At 45.9% G+C, this 25,919-nt stretch overlaps 1 protein-coding gene and 1 non-coding gene across 2 annotated transcripts in view; both read right to left on the bottom strand.

Annotated features, from left to right (window-relative positions):
• PKHD1 (PKHD1, fibrocystin/polyductin) overlaps positions 1-25,919 on the bottom strand; it is a 252,324-nt gene that overhangs the window by 193,667 nt on the left and 32,738 nt on the right. Inside the window, exons 23-34 of the mRNA XM_021392027.1 lie at positions 24,827-24,981; positions 22,952-23,136; positions 22,382-22,504; positions 21,097-21,202; positions 20,317-20,595; positions 18,112-18,242; positions 17,031-17,166; positions 13,687-13,882; positions 11,667-11,734; positions 8,058-9,668; positions 7,741-7,884; positions 852-1,065 (exon numbers count right to left, since the gene is read on the bottom strand). Coding sequence (XP_021247702.1) covers positions 852-1,065; positions 7,741-7,884; positions 8,058-9,668; positions 11,667-11,734; positions 13,687-13,882; positions 17,031-17,166; positions 18,112-18,242; positions 20,317-20,595; positions 21,097-21,202; positions 22,382-22,504; positions 22,952-23,136; positions 24,827-24,981 — 3,348 coding nt within the window. The remainder of the gene's footprint in view (positions 1-851; positions 1,066-7,740; positions 7,885-8,057; positions 9,669-11,666; positions 11,735-13,686; positions 13,883-17,030; positions 17,167-18,111; positions 18,243-20,316; positions 20,596-21,096; positions 21,203-22,381; positions 22,505-22,951; positions 23,137-24,826; positions 24,982-25,919) is intronic.
• TRNAW-CCA lies at positions 2,358-2,429 on the bottom strand. The gene has a single exon. It is a non-coding gene; the product is annotated as a tRNA-Trp (tRNA).

Here is a 25,919-nt window from a genome sequence, read left to right as displayed (position 1 = left end):
TGATGACTCATAACACTACTGCTGGCATAAGGACCAGATAAGGATGAGGATCAAATCTCTGCAACTCCACTGAAGTGCCTGGACAGCACCAATGAGCGCTCCCCACTGAAACAAAGCATGCACAATGCACTGCAACAATATTCTATGTTTAAGGGCTGAAGTGTCTTTTGCAAAGTGCTGTTCATCTATTTATTCCTTAATTTGAGCTTTTCTCTCCCTCCTGGAGGGACACGCTCTGCAGGTATAAGTCCCTGCAGCTCCATTAAAGGCAAAGGTAACAATTCACACTTCCAGGCGACTTGGCCTTGGATTTGCAAAACCCAAGCACCCATGCTGAGTAAACGTTGCACAGCCTGCTGAATTCTCTCTGCAACTTTTTACTCATGAAACTGCTTGGAGAGAGGAAGGGGAGGGGGAAAAAAATAAAAAATAAAAAGGCTTCTGCTTTTCATAATGCCTAATCTTTTTCCCCATTGGCATCCACCAGATGTTGCTTTGGATCAGAAGATAAATATTAAAACCTAAGAAGGAACAAAGCAGGCTGTTTACGAGATGGATTTTCTGATGTTTCTCAAACCCTTTAAAAAGACGGGAGAGGAGGGGAGGGGGGGGGGAACAGAAATGCTTTGATAGACACAAGGAATGAATTTCACGACCCAGCGGAGCTCTCTAGCGGTCTCAAGGCTAAATTGCTCTGCTGGCAGCAGCCTAAGAATTAGGAATCGTATCCTGGTGTCAACCTGAAGGTTAGGAATCATCTACTTCTGCAGTCTGTCATTTGGCAGGGGGAGTGAATACCTTCTGGGGGGATATTGGTCACAGATGGGGGGGAGCTGCTGGGGAGAACTAACCTGGCAATGAGTCCAGCAAAACGCCTCTGGGAAGAGCCAGCGTCCCCCCGGTGCTGCTGAGCTCGGCTCTCCCCACACAGGTACAGGTAGGACCTGGGTCCTTGCTGGCGGTAGGAGCCCACCCTGACTTGGACATCGCATTCGATAATGGTGGATCTGTCCTCTTGGCAATCGGCAGAAGAATGGGTCAGGCTGCAGAGAAAGGCCAAGGATGCTGCAAAGACAGGAGGGGAATGAATCACAGAATGGCTTAAGTCGGAAAGAACCTTAAAGCCCACCCAGTCCCAACCCTTGCTGTGGGCTGGGTGTCCCCCGGCACAGGCTGCCCAGGGCCCATCCATGGCCTCGGGCACCTCCAGGGATGGGGCACCCACAGCTCTAGGCAGCAGTGCCAGGGCCTCACCCCTCTCTCAGTAAAGAAATTCTTTCCCTAACCTAAATCTCCTCTTTTTTAGTTTAAAAATGCCACCCCTTGTCCTAACACTATCAGACTGGAAAAAGTCCATCCCCCTCCTGCTTGTAAGTTCCCTTCAAGTACTGGAAGGCCACAATAAGGTCTCCCCAGAGCCATCTCCAGGCCGAACAAACTCAACTCCCTCAACCTTTCCTCAGAGAAGAGGTGCTTCAGCCCTCTGAGCATCCTCATGGCCCTTCTCTAGCCCAGCTCCAACAGCCCGGCATCTTTCTTGTACTGGGGCCCCAGGCCCAAACGCAGTGCTCCAGATAGGGCCCCACAAGGGCAGATCAGAGCGGGACAATCCGCTTCCTACCCCACTGCCACCCCTCTGCTGATGCAGCCCAGGATGCTGTTGGCCTTTGGGCTAAAAGTGCACATAGCTGCCTCATGCCCAGCTATTCATCCACCAGGACCCCCATTCCCACTCAGCAGGGCTGCCCTCAAGGAGTTCTCCTCTCAGCTTGCACTTGTATCTAGGTTTGTCTTGATCCAAGTGCAGCACCTTGCATTTGGCCTCTTCTCGTGAGCCCACTTTTCAAGCCTGTTCAGGTCCCAAAACATGGTTAGATGCCATGAAGTAGGGTAGCACTGCCTTAACCATGCGTGTGTTGCGCAGGGCACTGAGGCCTCTTTCCATCCTTATCAAGGGGAGCACTACCCTTCTCTCCTTTCACACAACACAAGGCCAGGCCAGAGAACACCACTGCTGGAGCAGATAACGTGCCCTGATAAGGATTTGGAGACTACAAGATAGGGGTTTTTACAAAAAGTCCATCTGGAGCCAGCTACACTTCTCCTTGGTGAGGGGTACCAGGGACAGGCAAAGCAGTGCCCAGACTTTGTGCCAGGCTGGGATGTCCCCTGCCTCCCTTCCAAATACAGGACAAGGGAAGATGAAAGCTATCCAGATACCTCCCAAAACTGGTCCAGAAAGCAAGGGCCATTTGCTGCCCTTGGGTGAAGCACCACGTGGGATCTGGAGCAAGAAGGCAAAAGAGCTGCCCTTGGGGCAGCCACCCCATCACACCAACCCACCGAGGGGGACACGCTGACCCCGGTGTGATTTGAACACACAGCCTTCTGATCTGGAGTCAGACGCGCTACCATTGCGCCACGAGGTCAGGGACAACCACCCAGCACAGCCCATGGGTCAGTGATGTTAAGCAGATGTTGGCTACACTTGTCACTGCAGCCCCACGATGCACGTCCCAACCTCCTGTTTGGTCCAGCTATCTGAGGGTGCATCTGTTCCCTGCAAATCCCTGTTCCTTCTGCGTGCCTGCACGTAACTCCCCTTGTACGACAAGGATCTACATCTCTGGGATCAAAAGATCTGAAATCCGGACGCAGATTTAGTGAGTGTTGTGCAGCTTGGAGGGCTTCTAAGGCACTTGGGTGAATGGGGGGGACCAGTTTAGCACCACGGGTGTGCTAAGAGGTGTGATGGGAGCAGCTGCTATGCTTTGAGATGGATTTAAGGAGAAAGATGTGAACAGAAATCAAGTTTTCCTATTGCCAAATCTAGAAAAAAAAATAATTTAAAAACGTGAACCATTATTTAGAATAAGGTTGCCTGCACCTTCACACATTTTGCAGCATTCCGGAACCTTTTCCTTTCCAAATTCACTGACAGTTCTCTTACTTGACATCAATTCAAGCACAACCAAAAATGACCCCTTCCTCAAAGATCTCCTCAAGAACACGAGAGACAGAGCTAACAGGCAGAGAATCCTGAAGGAGTATCACGCCTATATTGTTACTTTCATTGCCCAAACAGTATGCCTAGAGACACCCGAGCCGTCCTATAGTTCCCAAAGAAGCCTCATGCCTTCTAGAAGGCCAAGTGGCCATTGCCAAGTGTATTTTGAACAGTGCTACATATACCTGTGTTTTCACAAATGACTATCAGCCAGGAGGACCAAATGCTGCAATTAACGTGGCTTTGCAACATTTTTATCTGTGGCAGAGCAAATTCACTAAAGGAGTTCCTTCTCAAGAAAGCTTTTTCTTTTCAGCCATTGTATATGTAGCTGAGATCTCATGAAAAATGCTGAAGGATATACACCAGTGAGGATGCTACCCTTCCATTTCTCTACAAGACCACAGATTTCCCCTGTATTGGTATTGTATAGGTGAATTTGTTCCCATTCTGTAATAGGGTAAGGCTCCTCCTGCCTTACTAGCAGTAGGAAAGGCTGTGACACAATCAGATGCGGTCATGGAGATGACACTAGAGTTGATGTCTAACCAACTACCACCATAATAAAGGGCATACACTCCAGAAACACACCTAGAACAACTTTTTCCCTCTCAGGTGGAAGGAGAAAGCAATCTCATCTCCATACCCTATAGCTTCGGTCCATCCGATGGCGATACCACTACTTGGGTCCATTTCTCATCCCTTCCTTGAAGATTTACAAGGTTCTGACATTCCCATATTACCACATTCCTCCATGCCCAGAAGATTTCATACTCTTCTCAATTAGGAGGAAGTCTTGGCCCCCCTTCCTCTGACCACTAAACGCAAATATCCCTCGGTAGCAGAAAAATGCCATTCTCTCCTGCCACAACAGTAATAAACAAACACCAATTAAAGATGGTAACACACTCAGCATACCCTAGAAGTGTGTAAGTCAGCTCATTCTGGGATGCTTCTCCCTGCTTAATTGATAAGTGTTTGAATCCCAGAATAAAGCTTCTTTATGCTTTATCTACCCTGTAAATATAGAACCCACCGATCACATGTTACACAATCCCATCACCAAGATGAATCCATTCACCCCATCACAGCATCTCTTTTGAGGTCAGACACGATGGCAGCCAAATCTCTGCGTGTCAGTGGTGGGTTAGGGACCGGCTGCCCCCAGCCCTCTCTTTGAAGGATGCTCTGGCTTAAGCCAAGATCCCGGGCTGTTCAGCACCAGGGCTTTGTTCTGGGTCACTGTTTAATAACAACTGTCGGACATGTGATGAGACTAAACCCTCCAGGAGTTCCAAGGGCAGCTGCAGATGGATTGAACAACTGCCCAAGCAGTCCCGGTGCCAAACCGCACACGGATGCACCGCTCACGTAGCGGGCAGCAGAGCGCAACGTGAACTTCTGCTCAGCGGGGAAGAAAAAACAGCTTACAAGTAGAAGAAATAAAAATTGAAAATAAAGACAAAAGGAAAGGGAGAGGAAAAAGAGAGACCTTTGAAGGTCATAAAGTCCAGCCTCCCCCTGTGAAGAATTGCTCCCTGCGAGACATTCATTTTGCACAGCCGGGTTTCAGAAGTCCCAAGAGGTGACTTGGCAAGCATCTATTCCACCGCCTGATAGATCTCACTGTCAGAACGCTCTTGCCATGTAATCAATATGCTTTTCTTTTTATTTTTCCTCCTCTGTCTTAATTTCATTTCCAGATATGAAGGGCAGAAGGGACCATTTGGATGCTTTGGTTTGGTATCGCCAATGAATGTGAGACATCCTCGCTGCTAGCCACGTTTCAATTGCTACAGCACGTCCTCTTCAGGTCCTCTGCACCTATGTGTGCAAATCACCCCATTTCCCTCATTACATTCTCTGTGCTCCTACCCAATGCATCCCCTTAGAACACTTCATTGCTGTGTCCAGAGCTCCTTCCTCTCACTCCTTCTGCTCCAACCAAGGAGCTCCACCAAGCCAAGTCTCTCTTCCTTTTAAACCAGTCTCATTTCATTCCTAGTTTTTAATCTAAGCACCCACTTTTACCAGCGTAACTTGGCTAATGGCAGGTCAGGGATTTGCTCACAAAAATACCATGTAAAAAAGCCTGGGTTTGCATTCTTATTCCTTGTGCTCTGCATAAAGCACATTTAAGTACTTACTGTGCCCAGGTCATAAAATAGTCAACCCAAAACCTTGCTGCATGCCCTACTCTTAAGGAAGGCCCCACGGACAGGCTCATGGATGACCTGCAGTTCCTCACGTTGTAGAAAACAGTCTGCCTAATGGGAGAAAAGTCCCACTGCCCAATTGCAGGGGTAGGATTCTAAGGATTTGATCACATAAGAAAGCCAGATGGACCAGCTAAGGATTCCCACATGAATGTATCTCATCATAAACAGATTGAACACAACACGGCCCATCACTAAGTCCTGGGAGGAGAGCTTGCCTGACATCCTTGACATCCCCAAGCCATGCAGGGGAGGCATTTTCACTTCACTACAACAGGAGAAACATGGCTTGAGCTCTTCATTTCGCACCCCCTGGGCCAAGCGTAGAGCTGGGAAATGGCAAATGAGCTTCACACCTGGCTGCAGCAGCCCCTGCACTGAAGGGGCCCTGCAGCCCCAGGACTTCTCCCTCTGCTCTTCTTCATGGCTCACATCCCCAGAATCCCTTTGCCACCTCTTTCACATGAAGGGAGACTACGAAAGAAAGGACGTGAGAGCTGCAAGTGGCAAACCCCTCCAGGCAAATGGCAGCAGGTGAGACTGCACTTAATGCCCTAAATAGTGGGGGATGCAGTGCCCTAAATATTAGGGGGAAGGTAGTCTGGAAAGCAGAACTGTCACATGTAGCTGTGCAGCCACATGCACACACAGGCTAAGTACACCTCTCAGTGACTGCAAATAGCCTAGTAAACCCATAAAGGACTTTTCTAATGGAAAAAAAAAATCCTGTAAATACATTCTTGACATACAACACAGAAAAAAAAAATTGGTAACTCAACTGCTGAGATTTGCAAAGTGCAAAATCTACAGCAAGAAACAGAAGAGGGTAGCTTCTAAGTGGACCTAAGCGTGTGTCCCTTTGCTCAGGGGCTCCCTTTGCAGCTTCTAATCCAAAAACCCCAATCAGCAAGCGGGCAGCAATCAGCATTCACTTGCTGGCATCTTGTGTTGGGAAAAAGAATTGCAGAGCTGCCTGTAAGATGGATTTCCCCAGGCTCCCCCCCCTCTGCCGCCTCACTGCCCACTGAATTTTGTACACAGTTCTTCATGTTTTCACAGTTAGGATCTATTTAATTATATTTTGGTTCTGCTATTCTTCCTGCAATGACCAGAATGCCTTGTTTTATATGCTGATTTTTTTTTTAATATTGTGGAGTTTTGTTTTATCGTGCTGTTTGCAATCCAGCCTATGAACTATATGCAGATCCCTGTTGATTGCTTGAGTTTTGGTTTGGGATTCTCTACGCTTTTTTTTTTATTAAATAATGATATTCCTTATGGATGAGCAAGTAAACAATTCTAAAAGAGAAACTTCTGGATTTCATAACTGAGGCTGGACACTGTGGTGATGTGTTGAGAGTTGGACTAGATTATCTTAGTGGTCTTTTCCAACCTTAACAATTCCGTGATTCTATGGAAAGGACTTTAGGGCACCTCTTGTCCTAACCCCTGCCCATAGGGATGCTAAGTTTCATGTTGGACTGGCTTCTCAGCAGCTGATCAAATCAACTTCTAACTGTTCCCAAGGATGGAGTTCCCACACTTCTGAGGAAAACCTTGGCAATCCAACTTGATGGAAACCTTCCAAAGCCACTTTTCTTTCAGATTCCCAGAGGAGATCTCTGGTCACTTGGACAGCCACAGAATCACAAGGATTTCTGTAGATCTCCAGATTTTCTTCCCAGCATCGCATCTATGGAGCTGCTAGGATTTGAGCTTATATATCAGGGTGAGATTTAAAAACCTTAAATATGGCCTCTTGCAGACATGAGGAGCTTAATTATGTGCTGCCGATAGGGGAGGGAGGAAATATGCCTTGTTCAAGCATGTGCCCATTTGGAAAAGTTTTCTCCAAAACTGGGGCAAAGTTATTTCACTTTGAGAGAGAAAGAGCTGGCAACATTCCCTACAGTGCTGCCTCTCTCCAGTTAAGTAGGATGCTCTGCCTGTAGGATGATCTCATATTGCACTCAAGGAATTCAAATCCTCAACTCCAGCTTCCCAAAGATATGGCCATGGTGTATCATCCACCCTTCCAGAGATTCACCTTGTCCCACCAAACTCATATCCCACTGAAGCTGTAACATCATACAGACAAAAGCCATAGAAACGGCATTTAAGGTAGCCAAGAGATACTTGAGTCGTAGAATCATAGAGGGGCTTGGGTTGGAAGGGACCTCAAGGATCATCAAGTTTCAACCCTTTGGGTTCTGAGCCCTACGGAACAGCTGTCACTGTGCACACCTCATACACAGCCATGAAGCATGCGTGGCAGCTCTGGCCACAGGTATCCAAAGCCCATGGCCATGAATGCAAAAACACCTCCTGACACCAACAGACTCGGGAATGAACTCAAAAAAAACAAAAGCCCATATCAGTTCCTCTCTTCTCTCCAAGGCTGCTTCTACTTTCTTTTCCCAGTGGGCAAAATACACTGCAGCCACTCCCCCTTTTAGGTCAAGACAGGGTCTTAGGGGGTATTTTTAACACAATGCCAGATTTTGTGTCTTAGCTGACCTTGTAAGCGTGGCACAAGACAGCTAAGGCTCGTTGTCGTTGCATTGCCCTGCATTTCACAAGGGCTGCCACAGATGGTGACCAAAGTCTCCCCTGGAGAAAATCCAGTTCCACGCAGGTAAACCTCTCCTCCATTCAAGCCACCTTGGAAAAGAACAGAAAATGAGATGTAAGACACAGCCCAAGAGCCAATGATCATCAGGAGCATTTCTCTGAGCTCAATTTTTGCTGTCATACAAAAAAAAAAAAACCAAAAAGAAAACAAATCACAATCCATCACACAGCACCTCTTGCAGGAACAACTCTTTGTGACTTACCCCAGTTGCAAAGCACAGCAGTCACCGTCAGCTGAGAGACGAAGGTCAGGTTGGAGGAAGCCCAGCCCCTGGGGACATCCAGGCCCACCACAGGGTATTCACCAGCAGGGAGCAGAGGAGGGGAGCACTGCAACTCCGAGTGAGTGATGGTGACACCCCTACAAGGAAAGTCTCCAACAAGTACGTGGATGGTGTCCATCTCCATGACCTGGGATGCATTTATTGTCAAAAGGAGGTCAGTTGCAGCAAGCGAAAGGAAAGCTGGCGTGGACTCCTCACTGTAACTGATTTTTCCAATATCATAGGAGATGCCATCTACTGTCAGCCTCAGAGCCCTAGTACCATTGCCTGGGGGCACCGTGCACTGGATGGCTACGCAGGTGACACTGAGGACGAGGCACGGGTGCTGACCAATGAGAACAAATGTCCTGTTCTTTCCTTTCAATGCTGCACCTGCAAAGGTGAGCAGGCCTCCGCCATTGGTACTGAAGTTTTGGGGGTAAAATTGGTGCACTTGAGGCGTGATGGTGAAAACACTGGACGTATTTCTGAAGCAAGCTCGCCCGCTTCTTCTGTTGGATATGGAGATGTTATGTTCCCCTGGGGCAATGCAGTCCATCCGGCACCTGATGCTGGTCTCATTCCAGAAAGTGACCTTGCAGACAGCCTGGCCATTCACATGCACCACAGGGCTGTCACCCGGCCACCCCAGCCTCTGTCCTTTGATGGCCATGTCGGTGAACATCCCATTGGTCTCCCAGGTCACCGCATCCACAAGGGGAGAGGACTGCTCGTGGAGGTGGAGCGTACAGTTCCCAAGGCAGACACTGCTGATCCCATTGACAGTCACTGTGACATTAAGAGCCCAAGACACCTCAGCCCACCACTGGTAAGGCAAAATGCGCGTCCCTGGAAGGACCACACACTCAATGGTATCGTTACCAGAGCTCTGGATCCCGCAGGAATAATTACCATCCAGGCTGACCTGTACCAAATCTCTTCTGGATTTTAAAGCAATCCCTGATATAGTAAGTAACATTCCACCACAAATTGACCCTTGTGATGGGAATATGGAGGTTATCCGTGGAGTTAGTGTGACGGTCTGCAGCCTTGCTGTCACACGAGAATATCCAAGCTGTCTCTGGATAACCCGGACAGGGTAAGTCCCAGGTTCCAGGTTGCTCAGTGGTAAAGAGCACTCATAAAACATTGCAGACTCATTGCCGTGTTGTAGCTCAAGCTCGCACTCGCTGTCTCCCACCCTGGCCACAGATCCAGTGATGTTTACCCCCCAGATGCTCAAGAGCAGGTTACTCTCCAAGATTTCCAGTTCAACCGCGGTAACCAGAGGTGTCAAAGCTCTTCGGTAATTAAAGGTGATGTTTTTTGCAACAGGAACACTTTGAAGTGAGCTACTGCTAATGAGTACATTTACTCTGACAGGGACATCCTGAGAAACTTCATTAGACAAATTAGCAGCTGGTGGGGTCAGGCACCAAATGGTCTCTTCTGCCATGTCGGTAACCAGACAGGTTTGTTCATTTATTGAAACGGAAACCAGGGACTGATTTTGGCTAAAGCCCACCCCAGAGATCGTGAGCAGTGTTCCACCTTAGGAGAAAAACAAACAAAGCATAATATTATGTGCAAGAAAGGAATTAATGACTGTGAACATTCTCAAGGCATGGTAAAGCCAGTAAGCATAACAGAGAGAGACTTATCCAGGCTGAATGGAAGAAAGTAAGCCCTTTTTTGGAACAAGACAATTAGAGTCACTAGTAGTCATGTATCCTACAAAGACAAGATGCTGCGCTTCCCTGGGCCTTCATTCATGACCATGGAAGAAGGCAGCAAATGAGTAAGCAGACTCCTGGTGAGAGCTGGTAGGATCATTCATATGGAGAAGTAATTCAGGAAAAGTTGGACACAGAGTTATGACACCCAGCTGTGAGCTCCGTGTGCCTCGCATTGGAAGCTGGAAGAGTATCACTGAATTACCATCATACACAGCGCCAGGAATCATAGAATCTCCCTAAACCACACTGTATTTGGGCCACTCTGGGAGACTGGCTTCCTTTGTTCTGATCCCAGCATGTGGCAATGGAGTCCCCTTCTCCACACTGGGAGGAGGAGCCTTGAGAGGCTGTGCTACCAACGGAGAGTCAGCACCCTTTATCTGGAATAAGCACAAATCCCAACCTCAGGATTTACGTTGACTATGCAGAGCAACACTGTCATCCTGTATGCTAAGAACAGCACTGAAGTAGCAATCCGGATTTTTTAGGAAGGGATGGAGAAAGATGCAAAACTTTCAGCATTCCCAAGTTAATTCCACACTTCCAAGCCCATAGCAGCCTCACAAAGCCAGCTGAAGCATCCCTCCATCTCCGTTTAGTTAGCCTCTCAGTTCAAGTTAGCCTTGCTTCACCCCCTTTATCCAACCAGTCCATGCCCTTCCTTTCAAAAGGTCCAGCTGAAATTTCAACAAGCTCAGATTCTGCAGCCAGACAGTCACGCAGGTGGCAGAGACAGCGAAAGATAAGAGATAAGGGATGGGGGAAGGACTGGGGTTTTCACACCAGATGAGATCTTAAATCAGCTTAAGCCCTTCACAAAGGTGCAGCCAAGAGTTAATCAGTTGTTAACTTCCAATATACCCCTAAAAATGAAAAGAGGGGTGCAATATTTTTCTTTCTTAACGCAGTTAACTCTTCAGAAGCAACAGCCTTAGAGAGCAAAGCTCAAACTAATCTCTCATCTTTAAAGGCTTTGGCACTTCACAAATCATTCAACTAATGGCATAGCACAAAGCCAGAGTTTTTCCTACCTTTAAGCATGTAGTGAGGCTGGGAAAGGGATCTGTGAAGGACCTGAAGTTACACCACAGAAATTTCTATCTTCTCTATATGAGTTTCAAAGAGTTCATGCAATATTCACCAAATGGATTCAACTCTCCCGCACCCCCAGGCAAACGACAAAATAGGATAACCCAAATCTGTGCTTTAAGATCTCAAGTGAAATTTTTGTTTTTACTTCAGTGACAGTTTGCTCTGAAACACAGTTAAAATGATTTCCAGTGCTTAAAGTCTGGAATTGGATTAATCAATATTTCAGTTTTGATTAAAATTAACACTGAAAAAGGCTTTTCTTTTTTTTTTGGTGTGTGATTTTCAAGTTCACAAAAAAATAAACATCTCTTTTGGGATCAATTGAAAAGAGCGTTTGCTTGAAACCAGGATTGTACCCTACCATCCAACTTCCATGCATAAAGTGATGAAAGACGGAGGCGTAAGGACTGAAAGACACAGCACATGAGTCAGGTGTGGGTGTGCTTTGTTTCCCCAAAGGGAACATGCAAAGACTTGGGGAAAAATCAAACCCAAAGCACAGGGAGCCCTGAGCCAGCCAACCAGATTGAGGGATGCTCGCTGAAATCCCACGTTCCCAGGCAGCGGCAGTCTGATGTCTGCATAATAAAGAGCCACAGATTTAAGACACCCTCATTGAAACGGATGTGAAATGGGATGCCCTTTCCAGTCCTGCAGGGCAACTGTGCCCCTGATCCCTTTAACCTCCCTAAGTGGCTGCAGATGTACCGCCGTTATTTACCCAGGAAGGAGCCGCAACATGGTTCGATGCTGAAGATCTCTGAGATGTAGTGGATTAATGGCTCAACCCTGCAAAACAAGCAACATAGAACATTTAGGGGTTTTGCTTTATTTGTGTAACATCTTCGGTAGGTTTTTGGGGTTTTTTTGGTCATTTGGGGACTTTTTATAAGGGCATGTAGCAAAAGAATGAGGTGAAATGGCTTTAAACTGGAAGAGGGCAGATTTAGACTAGATATTAGCAAGAAACTCTTTACTGTGAGGGTGGTGAGACACTGGAACAGGTTGCCCAGTGAGGCTGTGGATGCCCCCTCCCTGGAAGCATTCCAGGCCAGGCTGGATGAGGCTGTGAGCAACCTGGTCTAGAGGGAGGTGTCCCTGCCTACAGCAGGGGGTTGGAACTGGATGATCTTAAAGGTCCCTTCCCACCCAAACCATTCTATGATTCTATTATGAACGTTGTCTCATCAAGTGGCAACCTGTGGGCCAACCGCAGTCCATGCAGCACAGCAAATTGCCTATCAGAAACAACAATACTGTGGACGTTTCTGCTAAACAGATCCCAGCGTAGCCATGTCAACAGGAGATGCAAGAGCTCCAGAGATCCCAGCTGCCTTTCTTCCCCTGCTCCTCCCATGGGAAGTAGACTGTGGTGATAACTTGCAGCAAGAGGAAAACCAGGCATAACCTCCCAAAAGGCACTGAGACAGGCGTGCAGCTTTGCTTTTGTCCCACTTGCATCTGTTTGCTTTTTTTTCCTCCTCATCATTCTCCTTTCAGAAGCAATCCCTGCCCTAATAAGACACTCTACGGAAGTAGACCTTGCCACACCTGCAATCTATCCCACCAGAGATCAGGGTTATCCTTCTGAGATGACCAAACTCCTTTAAAGTCATAGAATTTCCACACTGAAAGGCACCCACAAGGATCACTGAGCCCAAGTCGTGGCTCTACGCAGCACAACCCAAACCCAACAGTTGAGAGTGGTGTCCCAGCACTCCCTGAACTCCAGCAGCTCAGGGCCATGCCCACTGCCCTCTCAACAGAGAACCCTTTCCAGATTGGGTGTTAACCCAGTCTGAAGCTCTGCTGTCTATTCCTGGAGACAAAGTGCTGCTAACAGACTCCAGTATCAGACGGGATGAAGCCCTGTGCATCATCCCACTAACCACAGCTTCTTACTTTGGAAGTTCATTGATGCAACAGATTAGAGTGGTTTGCAAGCAACACATGCAGCTTCTTTCTCCCTAATACCACCCAATCATTTTGAGCAGTTGTCACTGATAAGAGCTGTGTAGCTCATAAGTAAAACTGTGTTGTTTATGCATGCCTTAGTTGCATCTCCCTTTTGGGTGGGTTCCCCCCTACATCAACTCATTTATACTGCTTTTATCTACAAATTAACCCAGTGTCACCCTAAAAGATACAAATAGAATCACAGAATCATTAAAGTTGAAAAAGATCTCTAAGATAATCCAGTCCAACCATCCAACTACCACCAACATTGCCCACTTATCCATGTCCCTAAGTACTACCTCTACTCTTTCCTAAACACCACCATTGGCGACTCCACCATTTCCCTGGTCCAAATAGAATAATTTAAGAATTCTCCAGACAAAGCATATATTTTTTTTAAACTAGCTTTTGTTTTCCTCATGAAGCGTTTCTTTTCTTCTCTTGTTTTCCTACAGCAGGATTTATCTGTATTTGACCTGAATTTCTGAATACCTTTGATTGCCCAAATATGCATTTTTTCCAATCAAGTCAGCTGTTTCTCTAGAATGTTTCTCTCCCACCAATCCAAGGGGAATTAACTGACTAGCATTAGCAGTTTGCTGACTTGGGATGCAGAGATCAATAAGTGCCCTGATAATTATTGGTAATTTTATACCATACAGCAGATTTTCATGTTAGATACAGCACTTGTGAATTCTTACCTTTCTCTTCAAATTAACCCTACGATACAAAAGAGGATGGAGAAGAAAATTTATATCTTCAGGGAAGTGCACACATTCACGCACCTGTCTGAAGCAAGAGCAACACCACTGATGATGACAGAAACGTTGTACCATCCCGCAGCCAAGGCTGGAAGTGTCACATTAACACCATTGTCCATCTGGGCCTGGATTTGGGCCCACACACCCCCAATTCGGACCTTGATATCTGACCCTCGGTACTTTCTAAATGAGGATATTCCAATCTGAAGCTCCTGACCCCCTGCAAAGAGGAGAATTGATGAAATTATTTCAGTGGCAAGGGTTATTTTAGCACGTATAACCATTTCCAATATGGAGTCCTCTCATCCCAGATCAGGTCTAGCCATGTCCAACAGCCAAAACCCAATAACTAGAAGACCGAAGTCTTTCTGTTCTATTAATTCCTTTGCCCTCTCAATAAGATCAGATGTTAATATTGTGAACTCAGCTATGGTCACCTAGACCCATTCTCAGTCTACTGATAGATATTTAGGGTAAAAGTTACGTCCTCAGCATATACACCCAAAACATCCACACCTTGTTAGAGCCAAATCCTCATTTTCTGAAGCTCGCAAACTGGATCTGGGTGAGGGATTGTTCCTAAATCCCTGACAACGATCCAGACCACTATTTTCAGCACTATGGGAGTATTTAAACCTTAACGGATTCTCCTACAACTAAGTGAAAATTTACTCAAGTGCCTAAAATCAGATGCCCATGCATGCTCCATAGCACCTTCCTTCCAGGATGCAGGTCAGTCTCTCCAATTTAAGTTCTTTTGCGAGATAAATTATATTGAAGATAGAGGTCATTTTGCCTTGTGTTTTCTGCAGTAATAGAAAAGGACAAGGACTGTGGGGAAGGGAATTTCATAACCTGAATTCCTCCTGAAATAGCTTAAAAATTTAGGTTTGCGTCTATCAGTCCAAATAAAGGCTCTGAGATAGCTTTCTCATCAGCAAGGAGAAATTGAGCCTTTATGGTATAATTTGCCTTCTTTTAAGGAAGATTTCCAGAAGACCACAAACCTACCAATTTCCCTTCACTGACCACATAATAAGCATAGGCAGACATGTTTAGGAGATGAATCACATCCCTTTGTCACCTCTGGAAGATATGGATTCAATTACACAGAAGCAAGCATTCAGAGGACAAGAAGGGGTCTTCCATCCCAACTCCCTGCTGTCATGGACAATCCTTTCCTAAATTCAGACAAAAGGAGCTAACATCCCCTTACCATGCACATGAGCTGACCAGCCTGACACGCTCACCTACACACACAACATCTACCAAGGGTCAGCACTCCCAGAGCAGCCCCATTTTCACCCATCCCTCTTCCTCCCTGAGCTCACTTCACATTAGAAGTTGACCATGCCACATATCACACAGTTATCCCAGCCACGCAGAGAGTCAGGAACCGCTAAGCTGCTTCATTAAGACAAAGGGAGACCATAAAAAGAACTTTTACAGGTTAACTCATCCTAAAGCTTCAGATCTGAGTAGCAACTCTGTCTAACAAGCACAGACCAAGGCCACTGGGCTCTAACACAGCCTCCCCCAGCAGGCACAGTCCCTGCAGCCTTAGAGAATCCTCTTCTTTCCATGAAACAGGAGAATGTGCACAAAGCTCCTCCAAGACCACCTGGAAACCAGTGCTCCTCCATTCAGCACGCACAGAGTCAAATAAAGTTTGAAAGCCTGTGAAGCTGAATATATTAATAACGTGAACTCTTTGGACTCTTGGTCAATTGTCAGCTTAATCCTAGATGCCTGGAAGGCATCGGTGTAATTTATTTATTCTTTTTATTATATAGGAGGAAAATTATATTAAAAGCTGAAGCCGTGGAGGTTCTGAATAGAAGATTGAACTCAGTCCCAGCATCGTTCAGGAGACACTATAACATTAAGGAGTTCCTTGCACCTGGGCTGCCCACGGCTAGAACAATCTCCCCTTGGTGCTATCGTATATGAATAATATTCAGATGATAAAGGACGTTTTCTCTTATTTATGCATTCTGGAGTAATAGGAAATGACAAGGGCATTGGGGAAAGGGATGGAAATGTCAGGTGTGCAGCAGGCACTGCGTCTTGTTGCCGTCACAGCTGTCTCACCCCTTGCATCCACGCCAACTCTCTCAGCTGGGGGGAGCTTCGTTAAGGTGTGTATTAAGCAGCTGGAAAAAGAAACATCAGAGTGTATCCTTGTAGGAATGGAAGTGGGGCACATCAAAAAACAGGGACGTTTCTGTTTTCTTCCTAGCTTCCTAGAGGGAGGTATCCCTGTCTATAGAAGGGGGTTGGAACTAGATCATCTTAAAGGACCCTTCCAACCCAAACCATTCTATGATTCCTCCTCTTGCTGTTTTTCCTGCAGATGGAGAGGAGACAAACAGTTGTGGTCAGGTTGGGTTCTTCAGCCTCACAGCACTGAGCCAGACTTGGACCTCCCCGAGTCCCAGGCCACTGGCTTGCCTCAGCCAACACAAAGGTGGAAGACTGTGGCCAAACTCCTGCTCGTTTCTCCTTTGACAGCACTGAGAACCAAACCCTAGATTGCAGCACACCTCCTTGGGTGGGCAACATACAGAAAAGATCGATTTGTGTATGATTAATGTATAGTATTAAAATAGCAGGATCCCCACAAAGCTTTTCAGAAGACACGCAACACGCTCCAGAACGTCTACTTGGGATTTTGACCCCACAAAGCCTGTGAAATCTATGTTCATATGCTGAAGTAATGGATCAGGGGTCAAACAGAAGGAAACAGCTTGGCTTGGAAACAGTAACTAGCAAAATGAGCACTGCCTCTCTTCTGCTGTCAGCAACCCAAGATGTGTGTCACCCTCTGACTACAGCCCACTCTTTAGGATCCTGGAGAAGTGCATTCTCTAGCCCCGATTTCTCTAGCCATTGCTGAACCTGCTACCAAGAACAAATGAGTGGGGCCATTTCAGAGCAAAGCTAGAGAAATATCACTTTAAGAGAGCTTCATAGCACACTTAGCACTGAGGACATCATCCATACTGGGCTAAGGCAAGCAACTCATTATCAGAGCCAGGCTGGATGGGGCTCTGAGCACCTGATGGAGCTGTAGGTAACCCTGTTTATTGCAGAGGAGTGGGACCACATGGCCTTCAAGGGTCTCCTCCAACTCTTAATGATTTTATGATCTTACGTAAGCTGGAGAAAAAAACAATATAAAGCAGACAGGAGTGATCAGAACTTGCAGGGAACACGTAGACTACAAGTTGGAAGAAATCAATAGAGAAGAGCACAGTACCACTGAACTCCATAGACTTCAATTGCTCCATCCTGCCACCATAGGCAATAACAACAACAGGGCTGCAGATGATGCCCAACAGACCCATTTGCACTCAAGCACTTTTCACCTGCTAAGCCACTTCTGTTTCTGCTCAGTGATACAACTGCAGGGTTTAAGGAAGGATCATACTGGAACAAGTTGGTGACTCTTGTTGATTGGTACCCAGAAACCAGTGTCACGCAGACAGCAGCATCTTCTGCCCCCTGGAAACAGAAGCAAAGAAAGCATCAGGAATAAGACTGAGCCAATAAAAGAAAAATAGTTATTTCCTATGTTCATGTATCTCCCACACCCAGTAAGTCAGGTACATGTAATTCCCAAATTTGTATGTGCATTAGACCCTACTCAAATGTCCCTTAAAGACCATGTAGCTATAGACATCTAAGGAGGATTATAAACTTTAAAACAATCACAGACCATACAGATTTTCATGTGCTATATCTACAGCTGTTAAAGGCATAGGTATAGATGGTTCTCTCTACACTTAAACTACTAGGTATATTTTTGCCCAGCATCAATGAGCACTGCTGCTATAAATCCTTAGGCACGTTTTTACATGACACTCAGAGTCAAGAAGTCATCCAGATGTAAGCAGGATGACTTCCAGGTAGTGAGGCACTGGCACAGGTTGCCTAGGGTGGTGCCCCATCCCTACACACACCCAAGCTCAGGCTGGACAGGGCTCTGAGCACTGATGGAGCTGTGGGTGTCCCTGCTCTTTGCATGGAGTGGGACCAGATGGTCTTTAAGGGTCCCTTCCAACTCAAACCATTCTGTGACTTGGAACTGAGGAGGGTTCAACAACATGAGCAAGAACAATTGTCCCAGGCATGTTTAATCTATTAGCAGACACTAAGCAGAAAGGGAAGACATGCCATGTTCCTGGAGTCAAAAGCCATCATCTTGCTTGTGTGAGGCTTAGCCAATGATCATGCAATCTGTTGGTGTTTCTGACTGCTCCACTTTGTTTCATAAATCAAACACAGTTGTTAATTAGGCTGGTGTAAACTGTAGGTGGAGTCCAGGCTCAGCTGTCCCACAGCCAGGACTTGGTTGATGGATTACCTTTTGCTCAGGCCAGGACAATGTAAAAGGCTTGTAAGGCTATCATGTAATCGACTGTATCCGAAAAATATGTGGTTTCTTACCCGAGAGGGAACTTTACATTCAATTAGTGTAGAACTTCTGGTATCCTCCAAAACTGGGCAAGGCTGAGAGCCAAACAACACCAGGTTTACCCCTTCCAGACCAGTCCCCCTGAGAGCCACTCTCAGTCCTCCTACAAAACCAAGTATTTTTAATTACATGAAAGATGTGGAACAGTCTCTTTATCATACAAAAGATTCTTTATTAATAGATGACTATGGAAGGGAGTAGTCTACTGGCTGATCTCAGGATGATCATCTTCCACCTTACTTTGCCCTAAGTTGCTTCTTTCACCCAAGACCCTTCTTCTCTATCATTTACCCTTCTTGTCTGTTACTTGAATTCTGGTCCACGACCCAAGAGGACTGTGTTTATTTCTCAGTTTGTCTTTTAATGACGTACTTCTTTAAGCCAGTAAGGTCTGGTCTGCGATCTCCCTCTTAGAAAGATGCGCAGCCCAAGAATTAAATCAGGAAGAAAGGAAGAAGCACTAAGAACAAAAAAAATGAGCTTGACAAAGCAGGTGCTTTCACAGTTCAAAAAGCTGCCAAGCACCCCACTGCCAAAAAAGCTTGCAGCATGTGGTTAGGAAATTTCACATAGATGGGGACTTGACAGGGCTTGAGTCTTTGCAGAGTTGCGAGGAAAGTTAGAGGGCTCTCTAAACCATCAGAGCAGTCTAGAAGTATCTCCTAGAATTTCTCTGACTGGAAGCAGAACTGGGAAAACATTAATCAGGTACATTAGCAGAAAGCTCCTTCCATTCCCAGGAGCACAGCATTATCTCTGGACAGGCATTTCACGCCTACATTGTGGGGTCACTGTGAACCCCCAGAGTGGCACCACTGAGGCCAGTGATATTTTGATAAGCATGATCTGATGCATCAAAATACAAGATGTTCCCAGCCTCATAGAATTGCATGAGTTGGAAGGGACCTCAAAAGTTTATCCAGCCCAACTCTAGCCCAAGCCATCCCCAGTAACATTAAGTTTGCAGAATCAGAAATAGGAAGAACTCAAAACTGAAGCCACTTGGCTTACGTGATTGTTGTCAGATAAAGAGACTCAGATTTAGAGTATGGATTCCATGCATGTTGTTTCAAGACTAATGCTCTTAAGTTTTGATATCTACACATATCCATATGCAATGAAATACTGCATATGTGCACTTTACGATAAGATTGAAGAGAGGTATTTTAAATGGAAGAAATTAAAAAACACAGATGGAAGCTGTAATTCTTTCCAATTATAAATGTTCAAGGCATATGTAATGTAAGATAGCATTATACTTGCTTTCTTTTTAATGAGTGACAGATCACTGTAATTTGGAGAAGAGCCGTATTGTCATGGAAGGAAATGAGAAGAAAGACCTAAGCACTAAAACTTGTCATTGTTTTTTATTGGTTTTTTTCTTTTTCCTTTTTCCATATGAATTAGAATGAGTCTCAACCTTACATGACATTCATGAGGGAAAGCAAATAGGGAAGAGAAGGACAAGGATGCATCCCAGCAAGAAGAGAGGTGACTAGTGTCTTAATTTTCATCTCAAGAGCTCACACATTCTTTGAAGTCCATCTCATCGTCACAGACAATAGTTCCCCTCTTCCAATTACTCCAAGGTGACCAAGCAGCATGATTCAGGTTTCTGAGCCATGTGGTATCAGCATAGCCAATACTCCCGCTCTCAGTGATGTTCATTAACATGAACTCCAAGCACCTCACTAACGGAGCTAAGAGGTTTGCAAACCAAATCTGGGTAAAATTCTATTGAGAGAGGAGACCTGCATCATACCATTCCTAGGTATACTCCTAGCTGCTTGAAAATAAGTTTAGCCATTTTGCAATTAAGCCAAATGAATCCAGATACTTCTAACCCGTAAGTCAGATGGACATAGGAAGGTGAGCCATGAAATTCTAGTACCCTTCTGAGTTGCTGGAAGTGACATACTTGCATTTAAATTTGCTATTCATGGACAAAACTGCTAGGGATGTCTTAGCTGACCTCACAGACAACCCAAGAAAGATGTCACTTTTGTAGGAAACTTGCCCCAGTACTTTGTGGTTCACACTGTATCCCCAGCTATATTATGTTTTCCTCCAACGGATGAAGACCTTGGCAGTAGAAGTACAGTAGAAAAAATAAGTTGTGAAAAGCAAGTCAGAGAAAGCAGACATCCCCTTAGAGCTCTTCTGACATTCAGACCTACCAATTTCTGAAGCTCTGGGAGGTTCGATGGCTACCAGCCTGGGCACAACTCTCAGGAAGATGCCTTCTCCTGTGCTAGCATTGAGTGCAAAGCCATAGGGCCTAACTAATAATGTCAGCTGGTGGACTCCAAGTGGCAGCCTCTCCATCTTGCAGACCACTTTGGTTTGATCTGACATTACAACGTAGCAAGCCATGTTCTTCACTTGTACCTGCAGGGTTGTGTTCTCCTCAGAGAAACCAATTCCTCTGATAACTACCGTGGCCTGGGATCCATCATCTGAAGGAATATAATAGAAAACAACTCCATAATTTTGGAGCATCAGTGCACAAGATTTATTTTCAAGCAACAGGTATATCATCTTCATGATCATCACAATCTTCTTCAAGAACATGATCATCTTCATGAAGACATCCTGGAAACTACAACACTGATGATATTCTCATTGCCATCCACTATGCCTATTCCTGCATGTCCTTGTCCAGCGACTTCTTTTTGCATAACTTTTATTAAAAATAAAGGAGTTAGGAGCCAACTTTTGCACTCTCACACACCAAGTCTGTTGCCATTCCTCTCCCCTTTGAGCCTCTAACGTCTTGCCTCTGTAAAACTGTGTTAGTGCTACATACTTAAAGACTCAAAGTGATCACAAGTACTGCATTAGGAAGCACAATTTCCATGAAAACCAGAAGTTTCCAGAAGAATGCACACATAAGCATTTCACAGACCTTTTCCATGGTCACCTCCCCCAAATTTTATGCAGACATAAAGCCCCATTACCTGCTGAATACTCCACGTCGCTGACCAAGGGTGTCATTTCCCGGCTGAACTGGAAAGAGCAGGAACCAGAGCAGTTTGCCGGGACATCATTCACCACCACCACCACCTGGAGTTGGAGAAGGAGGTTACTGTAAAGCAGTGTTCTCTAAAGCCAAATCTGTCTTCAGCTACTGCACCAGCACATAGCACAGACAGACAACAACCTGTCCTGCTGCACTCCCATTACAAGTTTTGTTGCAAGGCTTGCTAGGGCTCATCTTCGATAAAGCAGGACATGGTTTTGGAAGCCATATCCCCATCTCTCCTCCCTGGAACCCACAGCTCCTCTTCTTCCAGTCACCCACTGAAGACCCTACTTGCCATACGCCAGTTCTAACCATCCCACTTCGGGAACAAGTTTTGAAGCACCCTGTAATGCCAATTATAACTAATCCCAGACTGTTCAGCAGGCACCCTTCAATTTTTATTCCCTCACAGTCCATGCTAAAACAAGACAGCTGGGCTGTGACTTTGAGAACTAACATCAGCTCCCCTCTCAGAAGACTCAACTGATAAAGCACAGGACATAGAAGAGCCCTCTTGCTCTCTCCCACAGGCATTAGGTGTGTGCCAGGAGGGTATGCCACTACCTGCAAATAACAAAAACAGGTAGTTTCCAAGAAAAGAAAAAAAAAAGTAATAAAAGGATGACCAAACCCCAGGTGCTTCTGAAGCCCAGCAGCAGGGCTCTGAGCACATCCAGCCTTGCACAGTTCTCACTGCAGCACCCTGCAGTCTTTGCTGGAGGCAAAGGCAACCGTGTGCATCCATTTGCAGCACATCTGTCTGCTCAGCAGATTTGTTCAGCTGGGAAGCTTTACCTGCTCCCTTTTCACAAATCAAGAATTGAGATCCAGAGACTGAAGGACCTGGTCCCACTCCATGCACTAGTACCACATGCAACATCCCATTCATTTTACCCAGCAGGCTGGAATGCTGCAGATGAATACAGCATCAGTCCCAAGTACGATGGCAGTACTACATGACCTAACACCAGTGGGATTCTGTACAATGTCAGTCCCTGAACACTGCCTCCAAAGAAATACACTCTCCTCACTTGCAATAGCTCTTGAGGAAGGTCTTGCTCCACAGAAGAGGGAGCACGATCTGACTGGTTTATGGGGAATCACAAAACAGATTTCTGACAGGATTTAGAAGCAGTAGTGGGTACCCGAAAACCAGTTAAGACTCCTGGCCTACAGGATCCAGGGGAACCAGAAGGAAGTGTGGCAGAGCACTAACTCACCTGTGTTTTGTTATTGCAGGTTGCAAGCATGTCCCCAAATATCGGCCCAATAAAGACACCCCCATCATAAATCACACGACTGGAAACAGTTGGCTTCAGACCAGTGAGGTTTTCAGCAGAGACCTGGCAAAGAACAAGGATTTCAGTTCCTCGCTCTTTTCCACCCAATGATTTGAATGTGAAATCATTCCCACGGCGCTCATACACAGTTGCTACAAGGTGGGAAATAACTCTTGGAGATCTGTTCTCGAGCTGCTTCCATTGCTCCTGTCTCCAGGTTCGAGCCTTCATTTCCCAAGTCTGCACAACTTCAATATGATCAGTCTTGGGATGGGAGACAGTGAAGCAAGTCTTCCTCTGAGACCTTACAGAACCAGACATTAACCCAACATGGATAAAAATTCCTGGCAAAGACAAATTTCTGTCCAGAAATGATACCACAAGCTAATCTGGAGTTAAACTGCTGTTGCTTAATGTCCCACAGAAAAGGAAACTCAGAGAATGAATCAGCCAAGACAAAAGACATGGAATGGGGTTCAAAGTGGACGTTACCCAAAGAAATGACCGTACATTGATAACATTGGGCAAATCCCCCGTTTTTGTTCTCCAGGTGAGAGTCCAGATGCTCTCATAGCAAGACTCTGAGTCTTTGGTCACGATGAAGTCACTGGTGTTGAAGTATGGGGCTGTGGAACTATCTACGTTGGCTTGCAGAAGCTTGCGGAGCTGGTGGGAGGAGATGTGCACTGAAACATCTGCAAAAGACAAAGCTGTGGATATCAGCATCCCTACGAGAGCACATCCACCTGCTCATAGAAAATGAAGTTTCATTTTTGTAACCACAAAAAAAAAAGAGCAGGGAAAAGTAATGAATCCCAAATGCCACTATTAAATAACTAAAAAAAAAAATCTAGAAAACATTCTCCAGTTGTTCTTGTGTCATCAGAAAGCTGTCTAAGTCAGGGCTACAGAAATGATGCATCTCCTATACGAGGAAAGGCTGAGAGCCCTGGGGCTGTTCAGTCTGGAGAAGAGAAGGCGTAAGGGAATCTTATCAATATCTCATGGGCAGGAGTCAAGTGGATGGGGCCAGGCTCTCCTCGGTGGTGCTCAGCAACAGAACAGAGGGGCAATGGGCACAAACTGGAACACAGGGAATTCCATATGTACACAAGGAAAAAATTCCTTACTGTGGGGGTGACAGAGCGCTGGCACAGGCTGCGCAGAGAGGTGAAACTCCTCCACTGGAGATATTCAGAACCCACCTGGATGCTTTCCTGTGTAATCTACTGCAGGGAACTGCTTTAGTGGGGGGTTGAGCTAGATGATCTCCAGAGGTCCCTTCCAACCCCTGTGATTCTGTGATTCTGTAATACTTTTCACACTCAGCAATCTGAATTTTTGGAAGACATGATATTTCACTGTGCATGTCATGTTCCTTCAAAAGAAACAAGTCAGAAACTTCCTGGATTAAAGGGATGAGAGGCAAAATCTGTTCATCACGAAGACTTGATAGTTCAATTCCAAAAAAACCTGCAAATTATGTCTTATTTCTCTTGACGTAAGTACCCATAAGCATCCAAAGCTACAGAAATAATAGATCTAAAATGATTCATTAAAGAACAGGAATGCATAAGACTCAGGAAAAAGAGCATGAGAAATGCTCTTAGGTTGGATATAAGGAAAAAGTCTTTTATTACAGAGAGGCAGTGGCACAGGTTGCACAAAGATGGCAGAATCCCTGTCCCTACACACACCCAAGATCAGGCTGCATGGGGCTCTGAGCACTAATGGAGCTGTGGGTCTCCCTGCTCATTGCAGGGGAGTGGGACAGATGGAATTTAAGGGTCCCTTCCAACTCAAACCATTCTATGACTCTATGGTAAATGGCAGCGTTGAGATACCCTGCTGCAGAAGTATCTTAAGCAACGACATGCGAAAAAGTAATTTCATTATTAATGATCCCATTGCTTATGTCTAGAAATACTGCCCTCCATATAGTCCTTAACTCCTGTTTGGAAGGTCATCAGATGCAGAAGTGCAACCACCGCAGCGTGTTTGACTTGCCAGCCTGCACCCTGAGCATTTCCAGGGCTCAGTGTTCTCAAATCATAGAATCACTGAGGTTGGAAAAGACCAAAGTCCACTAAGATCATCTAGTCCAACCATCAACCCACCACCACCATGCCCACAAAGCCATGACCCCAGAAGCACAAGGAAAAGATTTGGTGGCAGGACAGAGAACCTCAGCGGTACCTGGTCACTCTTAGCAATTTGCCATGACAAGAGCAGGAAAAATAGAAAATATTGGCCATAGATGCTTTGTACCTCGAGAGCTGCCAGGTTGTCATGCTTTTCCTTCTGCATTTGCTTGGGTGAAATAGGAATCTTCACCTGGCTTGCTGCAAAGGCAAGCCCAGGAGCTGTACTCGCACCATGCCTTACCTGGTATCACTGTGCTCCCCAGGCGTATGCGGAAGGTCCCTCCAAGAGGTGGAGATGACACCTGCAGCCTCTGAATGGTGATGCTGACTCTCACATCCTCCGTGGAGACGTAGAGGTGGCCGTCCTCCTCAGAGCCCTCGCATAGCACCGCGCCTCTGAGCAAGAGAGGGCCACGTGAAGGCACCAGTGGTCAGGTGTCTCCACTTGAGAAACCCGTGTCACCAGTGTCAGAGGGATGCTGGATGCGAGCAAAACTCCTCAAGGACCCAGGGAGAGGAAGGTCACTCTTACAGACTTGGGTACTCCAGGGATGCGGGTATTGCACGCAACAGAAAGCAATGGAAAAAACATTTTTTTTTTTTTTAAATTGTGATGGAACAAAGAGCTCACACAGCACCAAGCACATGGGATTCCTGCCCCAAGATGGGCATTTCTAGGGACCATTTTAATGCAGACTGGGCAGCTACAACGTGAAGCTTTCCTGCTTCAGCCAGTAGCTTCCTCTAATCCATTAGCATTCCTGAGTAACAGCAAGGAGCAGAAATCAGTATTTCATATTAGCCATCATCCAAAGCCTAATTTCTAAAACACAAAATATTTTCTACCTTGCCAATAAAATTGTCTCCCTTTTTCTTTCCCCCCCAAGAAAGAGGATATTTCTGTAGTACAACGATGCCACCGTGTGGTTAAGAGTCCAGAGAACAACTAATGTCTCCGAGCTCAGCCAAAATCCTGCAGAGCCAATGTCATGAATCCATAACCCAAAGGAGCTCTGGTTCTTTTGTCTGACCCGCAGCAGCCAGTGAGCATATCACATTTAGATAATACTCCTGCCCTGATCCCAGAAAGGTGCATAAAAGCAACACGCAGCATGTGCTCAGTTAGAGAAAACCAGTTTTGTTCTGAAAATACCAAAAGAATGTGCAGCACACACATTTTTAAAGCTTGTGGTCATTTCTGTTTTCTATCCACCTGGCCTCAGCATCACACCCCAATTCCGGCGAAGGCCCCAGAAATAGCAGCAAGACGGCGAAGGCCCCAGAAATAGCAGCAAGACGGCGAAGGCCCCAGAAATAGCAGCAAGACGGCGAAG

Source organism: Numida meleagris, chromosome 3, assembly GCF_002078875.1.
Source record: "Numida meleagris isolate 19003 breed g44 Domestic line chromosome 3, NumMel1.0, whole genome shotgun sequence".
NCBI classification, from domain to species: domain Eukaryota; kingdom Metazoa; phylum Chordata; class Aves; order Galliformes; family Numididae; genus Numida; species Numida meleagris.
Note: the sequence above shows the minus strand (reverse complement) of the source record. Positions and strands in the feature narration are given on the sequence as shown.